Genomic DNA, 14,559 nt, shown 5'->3' on the forward strand with positions numbered 1-14,559 from the left:
TTCTGTGGTCGAGATGCTTATAATGATGGAAAAAAGGTAACATGCTAAATTTATGTTGGGCTCAAAGCTCTCTATTTTCTGTTAATATGCCACAGTAGTACTAGCTGGCATTTAATATTATTAATGGTTTAAAATGCATAAATGTGTGAGATGGTACTAGCAGAGGTTCAGTGTTTGTAAGTACCTATTCAGTTTTTTCTACTAACCTACAAGGAGTTTATTTTTCTTCAGACATCTGTTAAACCTTTTTTTTTGTTTTGTTTTGTTTTAATATGATGCATTTTAATTTTGGTGCATTAAATTTATCTTCTATTAATGTCAGGTGATAATACATCAAGAAAAGCAGTGTTTCTTTTCAGTCATCATAATGCTGATATAGTTTTCTTACAAGAAAGTCATTCATCTAGTGATGATGATAAATTTTGGAGATCTCAGTGCGGGATAGTGTATTTTTCTAATGGCTCAAATCATTCTGGAGTCACAGTCTCACTAAACAGATTTAATGTTTATATTTTGGAGTCTATTATTTCAGAAGAAAGATGGTGGATTATCTTGGTTTTAAAGAATCTTCTTACTTTTATTTCCAGTGTTTATGGACCAAATAAGACAGTTCAGGCAAAAAATATGTTTTCTAAGATCTCCTTAAAACTGACTTATAAGGAAAATATAAAGAACCTATTTTCATCATTGGAGGACACTTCAATTACGCTCCAGATGAAGAAATGGATCGATGGCCTCCTAGATCCTCAATGGGCTTTAAACCTACGTCATTTATAAGTGATCACCTTTTGCTTTCAGTTGCTTGCGATTTATGAACCCCAGTGTCAAAGACTACACTAGTCCAACTCTAGCAGATGTTCTCAGTCAAGAATTGACCTATGGTTATCATCATCACATGGATTACAGTTTATATGTTTCTCACTCCGATGCTCCACTGACTGATCATAAAATGATAAGTCTTAGATTGAAGGGGCACTAAAGAAAAATCTAACATTAGAGGGTATTGGAAGTTAAAGAGCAATGTATTGAATAGAAAATTTAAAGAAGGTGTAGAACTACTTGCTAAAAATATTTTTACAAAGGAATGAATTTAATTCAAAAATGGGAATTCTTTAAATTTAAAGTCAGAGAAGCTGCAATAAAACATAGCAAAGAAATAAAAAACTAAACAAAACTAAACTCTGCTGCCACATAGTGACTGGTGGTGTGTACATAACCACCATTCAGATGAATGCTGAGAAGCTCCTATCTCTTGTATTGAAAGGAGCGAACTGCGCATGTACAACTTATAATGAGAGTCAATGGACAAAGAAAATGCGCCCCAGGCTGGAAACACGTGACTAATCAGTATTGTGTTGTAACGTTTTTTGATCTACATTTTATTGCAGATTATTTTACTCACTAACTATATAATGATTAGTATTTTAATTGCTCATAAAAATATTCTTATTCACTGAAATTGTACTATGTGTGGAGAGGTGGAGCGGCGCCCTAGCGCCCTCTATTGGCCGGCTGCCACCGGTGGCAAGGCATTTTTTAGGGAGGGAGGCTGCCTTCCCGGTAGATCCGCCCCTGGCTCGTATCTGCAGTTTTATTTTGGAGGATTCCGCTTCCGTGTCCGCTCTTTCGCTGCTTCGCCGTGTCTGTTAGAAATCTGAAGTCCAGCACTGAGTCGGGCTTCTTCACTCAGCTCCCCGAGTTCATAGCTGTCTGTGTGGAAGCTGAACGCAGGGTCGTTGGCCTCTGCGGTGAAATCAACATGGCTCCGCTGAAGTTCTGTGCGAATATTTCCTGGCTCTTCACGGAACTGCAAGACTTCAGCCACAGAATATACGCGGCTGCCGCGGCTGGGTTTCAGGCTGTGGAGGCAGCCTGGCTCTACGACTGCGAACTGCAGGAGCTCCAGAGGGCTAGAGAGGCTACAGGAGTGGACGTGGTCCTTATCAACACTCCGCCCGGTAAACGGTCTATAACACGGGCCACAGACACACACACACACACACACACACACACACACACACACACACACACACACACACACACACAGAGGTTCATCTTGTGTGTGTGTTTGGCAGGAGATGTAAAGGCAGGGGATCTTGGTCTGGGAGCGATTCCTGGCAGAGAGGCTGAGTTCAGACAGGGTCTGGATCTGGCTGTGAAGTATGCAAAAGCTTTGGACTGCAAAAGGTGAGGCAGTTCTCCACACTGACACCTGTTGAGTATACAAAGTGACCTTATGCAGGGACTGGTGCAGCCACTTTAAACAGGGCAACTCAATGGACTACATAACACACAGGACAGTTATACTTATAAAAGATGCACAGAGCAAAATAACAAATATAGCCGTGATTTAAAAAGAATAAACTAAAGAATAAAATAAAGAAGAATTAAATAAAACAGCAGAAAAAATACAGTTGTGTGAGATGAACATCCCCAAGCAAAAGAATACGTCTTTTAAAACTTGTTGAGACATAAGTTCATTCATTATATTAAATGTGATAGTAGCTGACTGTGTGAACATAAATATTTTTTATAGAAACAATGAATCAGACGACTCCTGTGTCACTTGTAGAGACAAACCTAAGAGAGCGATGGACTCAGGGGTAGCTCTATCTTGTCCCCTTGTTTCTGGCTGGCTCTCTTTGTTCCAGGGAATTGAGGGGGGTAGCTGTGAACCTGTCAGGGATGCAGCACACCTGGGTAGGCTGGGCTCAGGTGTCTCTCTTCCCTGGCCTTCTGACTGACCTTGTCTTTATGGTACACAATCTGTATATTGTGTTTCACACCCATACACATACTCCTGACCAATCACTCACATAGACACTGCAAACATACTGCTCTGCAGACGTACACACCCCATTTCATGTTTTGTACTTTACTTGATTAAATCACTTGCCAAATGCACAGACTTTGTGTCTCCCGCTTTGTCACACACTAGTGAGCCAGGTTGTGACTGTGGAGATACAGTACATGTAAACATAGATGTGTCTTCTAGCTGCTGAAGCAGCTGCTTCTCAGATCAAACACAGCAAACTGAAATACATTGATTAGTTTAGAGCCTTAACAGATCTTTGTTCTGTCTTCTTCGAAATAAAGATATAAATCAAGCACATACAGTTCATTCATGGAGGTTTTCAGACCCCTTCACTTTGTTCACATGTTATGTCATCAGTCTACATTCAGTCTGTAATACACCGTAAAAACAGAACCTTAGAACTGCAAATTTAAAAACAAAAAAATTAAAGTGACACAAGTATTCAGACAAACAGACAACTCTACTGTATGACGGTAAGATCTTTAGTCCAGCTCAGGGTATGCATTTTTCATGGTGATGTTGAGGAGAAGCTACAGACAGACCTACAGTATCAATAATGTTAGTACTGTGTCGGTTTTCTCTGTAAGCAGTACTGATCATTATAGCATGGTAAAGTAAACGTATTGTGTTTAAAGGAGCTATTTGTAAGTTTCACTATTGCTGCATAGCTAACGTTAGCATCAACAGCTGTTTACTGACCAGTCTTGCCGAGAGCTTCAGCCATCGCTGCATTAACAAGACAAGAGGTTGTTGTGGCGAGAAGTGGTGGATCAAAAAAGGAATCAGACAGTTGAGACACAGGTGTCAAAGCGGGGAGTCTCTTTATTCACAACGGCCTACTCGCAGTCATAGTCGGAGACAACAACAACAACACAGAACGAAACATGTTCTTTTATATCTCAGATGGCTATGTGTGTGTATGTGCATCCTGTTTTCCAATCAGTTTGGCTTCGTCATACTACTCTTGCCTAACTATTAACCAACTAGGTTTTCCTGGCCCACACCCAGGTCACTGTGTTCTTCCTGGCAGAACACAGTGGCCCCTTGCCAGGTCACTGTGCTCCCATTGGTCATGCCCTTGACGTTATGTTTATTCCTAATTTTCCAATCTCCTATTTTCCAGATGTTTTTCCCAAAACGGTCAAAGTGTCTTGGCCCACTCTGTTAGCCACCAAACCATATCTTTTGTTATTGTTATGTTTGTTATTCTCCTACATTGGCTCTTGTACTCCTGTTGGCGTCCAACCAGGTGATATCAAGTCATACATCTTTGGGCCTTATAATTCTCCTACATATCCCCCCTGAAATCACTATTGTGATTTAAACTATGTGTGAAGTATGAGTGATGGATAACATAACATTGCAAAAATGGTGACAGTGAAACGATATGATATTCTGAATATAGTTATGACTGTAACACTACTGTGATAATAGTATCTTTCACTATAATGCAATTGGAATACATGGGACAGTTCACATGTTCAGAGATGTATGGGAGCAAAAAAACCTGCATTAATTCTCCCATGGCCCCTTTCCCCACAGGCGACCGACTTCACAAGTCACACCCTGAACCATGCTCAGTAAACACAGCACATTCTTATGATGACTCAATACAATGGATAATGAGATAACCTGGATATTGATCAGACAACGAATACATTGATTACCCAATAATTCCTGTAGTTCTTACTGGTTACATGAATGCATTTATATATGTATATGGACTAGGGTTGCACGGTATACCGGTACCAGTATAGTACCGCGATACTAGAGTTTTGAAAACGGTACTATACCAGCATTTAAAAACAAACGGTACTTTTATTTTATTTTATTAAACGCAAATGAATTGGTAAATTGGAGCCTGTCTCTTTAAGCACAGCGAGGCCAGCGAGTGTGACGTAGTTGCCCGAGCGGATGTAAGCGGCCTCCCACGCGCACTCGCATGTTTAGACTGAGGAGGAGAGAGAAACGACAAGTCGCGTCTTAGACAGACGGAGCGGGATTAAGAAAATACAGTAAATAGAGATGGCAGCTGCAGAAAAGCCCATACTTGTGGACAAAATGGGGGCCCGAAGTACGGTGTGGAAATATTTCGGGTTCAAACCGAACAATAAAGGCGAGCCACTGAACCCAGAGGCACCGCAGTGCAAGCAGTGCTACAAAGTGTGTCTCGCAAAAGGAGGCAACACTTCAAACCTGTCGAAACATTTAAAGGACAACCATGCGGACTTGTTCCGAGACTTCAGTCAAGAACGACAGGTGATAATGTTGTTCACCAGTTCACTGCACTGTAATGTCAGTGAAAGAAGTACAAAGCCCCTCCCAGCCCAGTAGTAAACCTACAGTAGCCTGCATACAGAGAGCTAAAACATGCCCATGGTTAATAGATACATTAAAAAATATATTTTTAAAAATTAAATTACATTCTTTAAATATTTAAATAACCCATTAAAGGCAATACATAATATAATGAAATATTTTTTACAAAAAGTATCGAAAAGTATCGAAATACATATTGGTATCGGTATCGAAACAGATATTTGGTATCGTGACAACCCTAATGTGGACCTATAAAAGCGCATGTATGCACATTATGTAAGTATTTATCATTATGTAAGTATTAATCGAGTACACTGTTGGTTACAAAACATTGGTGATTACATATGCATAATTCTGTGTGGTGTGTTAAAATTCAGTCCATTGAGTCCATCAACAGGTAACAAAGTTCATGTCCCCCCTGTTGGGGCTCCCTTCCATCCTGTCACTTTCCTTACACCTGTTCCTCGGGTTCTGATTCGTCCTCAGAACCATCTGCAGTGTCCAGATAACCGGGTATCGGGAACAAGTCCGCTTTCCCCAGTAGTCCTTGAACCACTTGGCGCATTTGAGCCAGTTGTCCATTTGCCAGCACATTTATCATTTGAGCTCCCTGCAGGCCCATCATCATGTCCGTTTGTTTGTCCATGGCACGCAGGCACTGTCTCCACAGCATGGGAACGATGCAACATGCCAGAAAAGAAATTAGAATTAGGACTATGACAGCACTCATGGCTGCCTTGGCCAAAGCGGCTCCCCATTTTCCTAACTTTTGGTCCAACCAATCCACAGACAGGCTACTTCCCCTCCCAGCATTCCCCTTCATTTCTAGTCCGAACTTCTGTAATTTCCTCATAGCTATTGTGAACGATCCATCAGCATCTGTATTGTTTGGAATGTATGTACAGCAGTATTTTCCAAACGCTTTGCAAACTCCTCCCCGCTCTGCTGTCATCCATTCCAACACCTGTCGGTTCTGCCATGCTACTGCAGTGGTTGCATGCAACTGTTCCCCCAATGCTCTAAACAATTCACCGGTGTAGTTGATATATCTCTGTTGCTTGTAGTAGATGTAATTTATCCAGGCTACATTTTTGTTGATTGTAATCCAGGGCAATATGGACTCTAATCCTGATATCACCTCATTTTGTGCTTTAAACTCACCGGGGATTCCTGCTGGCAGTCCTGTCGCGTCTATTTCGTCATCTGAACTGCCACTTTAACCTTCGAGGTTTATCTGACTCCATTTCCTGCTTGATTATCTCATTCACTCCTTAATACATGACTACCATTGGAATACACAGCCTAACTAGGGCGCAGAGTCCTACCCACCTTGGTGGAAGAAGGTTACGCTATACATCATCTCCACACATCCAATAGCTGTCAGCAACTGCTGTGGTTTGTGCTGCTAGAAACTGATTGCTGGGTCTAGTCATACGTATACTATCACATCTCTGATCTATTGGCCCTGGATTTTCATACCATATGGGCTGTGTCACAAATATAGGCATCATCTTGGCGTGTGGAAACCATGACAACACCCAGGTTATGTTACAATTTACAGTTGTATTCCCCAGATATACTTCTGGGCCATACTGGCTAGTGCTGCTGAATCCTCCACTAGCAAAACACTCGTAGTTAGCCACTTGGTCTACCTTATAATTGGTTGGAGGTCCATTCTGGGCTGTCGTTACCTGAAAGTCCTGACACAGATTGATTTTTCTTGCAGGTAATTGGCTAAGGAGGTTATGTGTCTTTTGAGATCCATAAATCATTCGGCACTGAATTTCACATATTGGTAACTTAAAAATCCCTATCGCATTCTTGGGAGGGGTAAATCTTCCTTCCTGACACTCGTTTTGCTGATATGCAGCACACTTCTCAAAACTGTATTTCTCAGGGATTACTACAGGAAGTGTGCTGGGAGTCTCGGCACATACTAGACACTCATTACTAGTCATTCTTTTAGTTGTGTACATTAGCCATTTATACCATTTATTATACTTAGCCATCTCCTAGAGTTCCCCTAAACCGCCGGGCACGCCTCTATGTTTTGGCTGGGGGATGCTCCCTTGCTCCTCTCCAACTCGTTCCCTTGAGCCACCTGGTCTGCTCCTAGGTCTTAACTGAGGAACACCCTCTAGCTCGTCTTCTTCCGGAGTTGGTTCTGGAGTTGGAGTAATGTCTCTGAACTTAGCACTTTTTACTGTTGGCTTAGTGGTCAGCATTCTACCAGTTTTTACTTTAGACGTATCGTTTTGGTATGTGGCATAGCTTCCTCTGGGCGAAGGTAGGTCTATCTCTGGTATCGTGGCCGCTTCTACGATCCACAGATACAGTTCTTTCCTATTCTCTCCTTTTCTATGTATGGTAATTATTTCAAGAACATATTGGTCATGGGGTAGATGCATTTGGACTCCAACCTCCAGCACCCACCCTTCCTTGTCGTTTTTCACTTTAATATCGCAGTTTCCTACACCCCATATTTCTTCGCCCACATCTTGACTATTTGCCCACCCACATATGACACCAAAATCATCTGCATCTTGAGACCTTGTTAACACACGAACATCTCGCCTTAACACATTATCTGATCGTTTCAGAACAGAAGAGGTATTTTAATGCGGTCCCCTATCACCTTTCCGATTATGGGAGGAACAGTGGGGACCACCACATCTGGCATTACCTTTCTTCGGAGTGGAACACTGGCCACTTCGGTTTTATTTGGGCTTGTAATTTTGATATGCATACCATATTTGTAACTAGGATTCATGATCTTGGCTAACCTCATCTCTACCTTAATTGGATTTTCTAATATTACATTCAACTGACACGCCTGTTCTCCCCATTCTCTATCACTTGTAATACCACAGAGTTGTCTCACATATTCCCTAGCCGTAATTACCACTTCGACAGTTATTTCTTCTATGTTTACAGTCTTTGGCAAAGGCCAGTTTCCCTCCCATACCCATGCAGTGTGCTTAGCTTGCCTAACTCGTGTCTTTGCATGTTTCCCTGTTGGCATGATTACTGTGTTGTGTACCTGGTGTGGGGAATCTGGTATGGGCCCTCGCACTGCCTGGATGGTTGTGTTTGTTTTTGCATCGTACTCATCTGAGTCATTGAGAGTGGCTCCTTTCATGGCCTGCTGCTCTCCTTTCTGCATCCTGCAGTCGCTTGGATCTTCTTGGGCCTGGCAGGGGCTGGTCGGCACTGGCTTTATCGGCTTCATTCGTCCCAGACTGCTTAGTGATATCAACAGGAGAGTGCTTATCACTAATTTTCACCACACAGTCATTTTTCCCATCATTCTCTTTCAGTTTTATACTGCCCTTTTTGTCTTTCTGAACTTTGTTACAATGATTCAGGTGATACCACGTCTTGCTTCCTTCCACCTGAACGGCCGTTGGCATTGCTCTTACAACTGTGTAAGGTCCTTCGCGTCTTGGCTCATGCCACTTCCGTCTGAAGACTTTCACGTACACCTGATCCCCTGGCACCACTGGTCGGGCCGGGTCCTGGTCCTGGTTGGCCTCTTTGGCTTTTTCCTGCAAATATATAGATCTATGGATAGCAGTTAGTTGTTTCATATATGCTTTTAACTCCTCTTGCAATTGTTCAAGCGGTGGTCCTTCATATGGACCTCTTAGTTGTGGTGCAGGCATTGGTCTGCCAGTGAGCATTTCATGCGGTGTTAAATGCGTGCTTCTGTGTGTTTGAATGCGATAGCTCATTAGTGCTAATGGCAAAGCATCAACCCAGTTAAGCTTAGTAGAAGCGCATATCTTATTCAGTTTTGCCTTTAAGGTGCCATTGATTCTTTCAACTATTCCTTGACTCTGTGGATGATAAACAGCTCCCAATCTCTGTTTGATCTTTAGCTGCTGCAGAATGCCTCGAGCAACTTTTTCCACAAATGCTTTCCCATTGTCAGAGCTAATCTCTGTTGGAATACCAAATCGTGGAATAACTTCCCTGATTAGGAATTTGATGACAGTTCCTGCTCCTAGATCTTTTGATGGAGTCGCTTCCACCCATCTGCTAAAGCTGTCAATGACTACTAACATGTACAGTATCTCTTTCCATGGACTGTTTTTATCATGTCAACATAGTCAATCACTAAGTGTTTGAATGGACCTTCTGGAACTGTAATGTGACCTACAGGTGTTGTTATTGTTTTAATCACATCGTTTTGAGCACACACTTCACACTGGTTCAGCACTTCCTCTATCATGGCCTGCATATATGGTGACCAATATCCTTGTTGTTTTATTTTCTTCAACACCTCCCCCCTGGCACACACTGTGCACTTCGGAGATCAAAATTGTTAGTAGCGTCACCGGCGCCACCAGGAGGCCTTCGTGAGACCTCCACAACCCTGTTTCACTCACAGTAGCGCCTCTTTGTTTCCAGAGGTTCCGCTCACTGATCTGCTTCTTTTTGTATCAGAATGATATCATCTGGCGTAGCCATTGGTTCAAGTGACACCAATGGTGCCATTACTGCTGCCTGACACCTCGCTGCCAGCTTGGCTGCCTCATCTGCAGCATTGTATCCTCTTATGACATCCTCATTACCTTTTCTGTGAGCTTGACATTTTATGATTGCAAGTCTCGTAGGTAACATCATAGCCGAAAGCAATTGCTTAATCTGGTCACCATGTTGTACCGGGGTTCCATCAGCTCTCTTATAGCCTCTCTGTTTCCAGAGTGCTCCAAACAGGAAACAAACACAATGTGCATAAGCTGAATCTATGTAAATGTTTGCTGCCCTTCCTTTTGCTAAATTACATGCCTCAGTTAGTGCTTTTAACTTCGCTAGTTGAGCCGCACACGGCTGTTCGCACTTTTCTGCTTTCTCTGTCACCCAAGCATCCCTTTCTTGTCTCACCACTGCATAGCCTGCATGATTTCCCACATTATCACGGTAACATGAACCATCTACAAAATAGATGATGTTTTGAATGGGAGATGACTCTAGATCCGACCTGAGTTTAGTGTACCTCATAGTGTCAGCTACACATTCATGGGGTTCACCTTCAAACTCAAATGGGATGGTCATTGCTGGGTTCAAAGTTGCACACCGATTAATGGTAACATCTGGGTATGTTAACAATGGCGCGTATTGCAGACAACGTGCCTGAGTTATCACAAATCGTCCTTGGTTGATCAGTTCAGCTATTTTGTGTGGTGTCATAATAGTAACTGGATACCCCATTGTTATGACTGATGCTTTCTCATATGCATAATGGACAGCTGCTAGCCCTTGATAGCATGGGGGCCATCCCTGTGCTACGTTGTCCAACTTTGTACTATAATAGGTTAGAGGTTGTTTCTTCCGACCCTCACATGTCTCTTGCATCAGCACCGCAGACACATATTTATCACTTCTGTTAGCTATGTACAGATAGAATGGCTTGGTGTAGTCTGGTGTGCCTAGTGTTGGTGCAGACAGCATGTTTTGTTTGAGTGTCTCAAATGCTATCATAGCCTCAGTTGTCCATTTTAACATGGCTGTCATGGTGGCGTTGTCGGATTGTTTGATTAGGTCTCTGAGAGGAGCAACTTTTTCTGTATAGTCCTCTATCCACTCAGAGTTGTATCCTGTCATTCTCAAAAATGTCATCATTTGTCCAACAGTCTGGGGGCTTGGAGCTTTGCTCACACCTTCTAATTGGGACGGTGAGATTGCCACCGTGCCATGGGAGACCATTCTCCGCAGATACTCAACTTGTGTCTGACAGTATTGGAGCTTTGTTTTGGACACCTTGTGTCCTCCTTCAGCCAATCTTTGTAGAACTTTCATCGAATCACGATGGCATTCTTCCAAAGTGGTTGAACAGATCAACAGATCATCTACATACTGTAGCAATGTACTGTTCAACATCAGACCTTCCAGGTCATTCTTTAACATTAAGTTGAACATGTGTGGTGACCACGCAAAACCTTGTGGGAGGCGTGTATAAGTGTACTTTTTACCTTTGTATGTGAATGCGAACAGATACTGGAACTCTTCGGCCAGTGGTATACTGAAAAACGCAGAGCACAAATCAATTACTGTGAAAAATTTCGCTTCAGGTGGCACATTTGTGAGCAACGTGTGAGGGTTAGGCACCTCTGCTGGTAACTCTTTTACCACATCGTTTACCATTCTTAAATCATGAACCAACCTGTATCTTGCTTTATCTGCTTTCAATACTGGAAAAATAGGGGTATTACATACGCTACGTGTTTCAATCAAAACTCCTGCTTCAATTAGCCCTCTAATTGTTTTACTTATTCCTTGTTCTGCTTCTAGTTTCAGTGGGTATTGAGCACGGCGTGGCAGTCGCACATTTGGTTTTAGTTCTACTTGTATTGGTGTGGTATCTTGAGGTGCTGATGTGAAGAAGTGATCACCGCTGACACGTCTTTACTTGCAATCAAAAAGAAGTTTATTTACAAGAAAGAAACAGTGTAAAAAATGCTGAATCCTGGAGCATATCTGCCAATGTGAGATCTCTCCTCTACTGTCTCATAACCGCTCTATTTATCTGTCTCAACCCTCCTTTGGGATGTGCACTTCTTTCAATAGAGGAGCCTTCACCCAAATGGTTGATTACATACGAAATGTGACCTTTGGTCTTTACCTTTTTAGGTAACAGAGACCCCCATATCCTGAGTCTCTTACAGCATATACAACAGAAAACAGATATATAAACATTGTCAACCCTTAAGGCACATTCTTAAACTTCAACTTGAACTGGATAGTTCAAGGAAACCTTCAACAACGTCTTAGTTGGCACCCTTCTTGAACTTTAGGATGAAACTAGGGGTGGGCAATATGGCAAAAATATCATATCACGATTTTTTAAAAATAAAATCACGATTTCGATTTTATCACGATCTTAAATTGGAAAAAGAAAAACAGACAATTTAGACCAAAGAACCTTTCTTAACAGATTTTATTTCAAATAGTCGCAGTTTTGCCTGCATGTGCAAACAACGTAAAGTTTAAGGTAAACAACAACAACATTCTGGTTCGTCGTGTTACCACCCGACGTGTGAACGGTTTCTGTGCAAACTTTGCAAATTACATTTGCTTGTGCTTGATCAGTTGCGGAAAATCCAAACCAATTCCATATAATGGAGGTGGAATTTTTTTTAGCGACCAACTCCGTTTGGCTTTCAACCATCGCTCTCCATGTGCTACCGCTACACACACAAACAAGGAGGCAGGTAGGAAAGTGCGTCACTGCCCGTAATTCGCTATGATTGGTCGGTCAGGTTGACGACGTCAATACGTCTGGTGTGTCGGTGCATCAGCATTGAACTGCAATTTATAGAATGTGCCCTAGACGATCCCACGATCTCTGCAGTTTGAAAGATCGTCTTCACGTTGTAATCCTTCATGATCTAATATTGTCATATCGCCCACCCCTATATGAAACACACATAGAAGAAGAACATGCAACAATTTAAAATGTTGTAACATAAGGAAATGAAGTGGATAATACACTACATTGGGTTGGCAGATTTTACAAAGCCAACGTCAGTGTCATGCTTCGACCACAACATTTCTGGAATGTGTCCTTGCATGTCCTCCAACAGTTCCACATTTGTCTGTTTTTCTTTGCTAGTTGTTTGTACAGCTTGAGTTTGCTTGAGTATCACCTCTTGGGGTTTTGCCAACATTGATGTGCCACATAATATCTTTATCATATTTGCCTCTAGTGATTGGAAGATCACTGGGTTATCAGTTTTCTCCCACTTAAGTGTAGAGGCAGTTTTCATCATTGGCCCCAAATCCTTTTCTTTAAAGTTCTTATTTTTTAACAAGGTAATGTGTGGTATTGATCCTGGCACATTATACCATTTTCTGAGGAAGGGATTACTTTCTACCTGTAAAGCTGCTCCCTCTTGTCCAATCACGATGTATTCGGAGATCAGCTCAACCTTGACTCCTTTGGTCATTTTGTCCCATTCCTCTTCAAATTTCTCATTTTTGTTTCATCATAGAATACAGTACAGTGGTAGTCAAATGATGGCTTGGAGGTTTCTGGACTCTGGGCCTGGATGTATTTTCCCCATTTGTCTAACATCTGCATTATTGGTGCAGAGATATCTCCCAGCCAATAAACCTTAGCTTTTTCTGTTTGGTCTTGCATTATCATCTGATAATCCAGGCCATCTTTATCAACATAAATTCCCAAAGGAGTACACCAGATTTTAATTTCCAGTTTACACAATGCATCTCTTCCTAACAGATTGATTGGAGTTTGGTTTGACACTAATATTGGTATTTTGGTTTCGGCCTTGTTAGTGGTAATTTTCACTGGAGCGGTCATTGGAATAAGCTGCTTTATTCCAGAGAATCCTTCTGTCGCTATGAACTTTTCAGACATGGGGAGGTGAGTGGCATACTTTGGACTTACACATGTGTAAGTTGCTCGACTGTCTACCAGCATAGGCGTCTGTTTGCTTTCTATATGAACCTGCAGCATTGGTTCTTCATCAGTTCCCATGATGACTATTGGGAATTGACCCTCCCCGTTAGGATTCTCTGGGCAGCCCTAGTAGCCAGAATTGGGCCCTGCCCATGGGTTCACCGGGCCTCTAGCTCCACCCTGCTGGGACCGCCCGCGGCCGTACTGAAAGTCTCCACCAGCTCGGGGTTGCTGACACCTATCAGCATGATGTCCATAGTCACCACAGTTCCAACATCCCCTTGAACGTCCACCGCCACCACGTCCACCCCTTCTATACATCCCCTGAGGTCGGTACGGCCCCTCATATCGATTACCGGGGTGTTGGCTGTCAGGTTGTTGCTGGTAGACGTTTACCACTGGTGGCAACTGAGCTTGGGGAGCTGCCAAAGCTGTCTGCGGTGGCTGCCTCTGTGACTGTGGTGGCATAACATTCTGTGCCTCCACAACCATTACAGGTGCTGTGACTTCATTTGGTGGTCCCTTTACCACCTGCATGTCTTTTGTTCCCCCAACTGCAGCCTGTGGCTTTTCCTTGTTTTTCACTTGCAGCTCACCCAGTTGCAGTTGAGCAATCTGTCTCTGGATGTTCTTATCTTGCTCGTGCATCCGTCTCTCATCTTCTCCTACAAGGTTATGACACGACCTCTGAGCAGCTGCTTCTTCAGGAGAGACTGGAGGCTACAGTGACTCGGTATCAGAAAGGGACGAGACAGACCACTTGGGCAGCGCGCTGCGCTATGACTGCCAGACAAAGCACTCACGGGGTGAGACTCGTCACGCAGACCGCACAGCATAGTATAGCATATTTTATTCATGCTTAATTATGTTAATTGTGTCAAGGCAGAGTCCACACAATGGGCAAACACAAGGCTCTGTGTAAGAACTTACACTTGAAATATCATATAAATTACATGATTGTCACACAATAGTTATTTCCTGTTTCCAGTATGTGACTCTGTGA

General features: G+C 42.6%; 1 protein-coding gene across 2 annotated transcripts in view; it reads left to right on the forward strand.

Annotated features, from left to right (window-relative positions):
- Positions 1-1,611: 1,611 nt before the first annotated feature.
- hyi (hydroxypyruvate isomerase (putative)) overlaps positions 1,612-14,559 on the forward strand; it is a 52,217-nt gene continuing 39,269 nt past the window's right edge. For both annotated transcript variants that reach the window (XM_022759107.1, XM_022759106.1), the window contains exons 1-2: positions 1,612-1,958; positions 2,076-2,187. In XM_022759107.1, coding sequence (XP_022614828.1) covers positions 1,760-1,958; positions 2,076-2,187 — 311 coding nt within the window. In that variant the 5' untranslated portion in view covers positions 1,612-1,759. The remainder of the gene's footprint in view (positions 1,959-2,075; positions 2,188-14,559) is intronic.

This window comes from Seriola dumerili, unplaced genomic scaffold (assembly GCF_002260705.1).
Source record: "Seriola dumerili isolate Sdu_G_001 unplaced genomic scaffold, Sdu_1.0 BDQW01000319.1, whole genome shotgun sequence".
Lineage (NCBI taxonomy): Eukaryota > Metazoa > Chordata > Actinopteri > Carangiformes > Carangidae > Seriola > Seriola dumerili.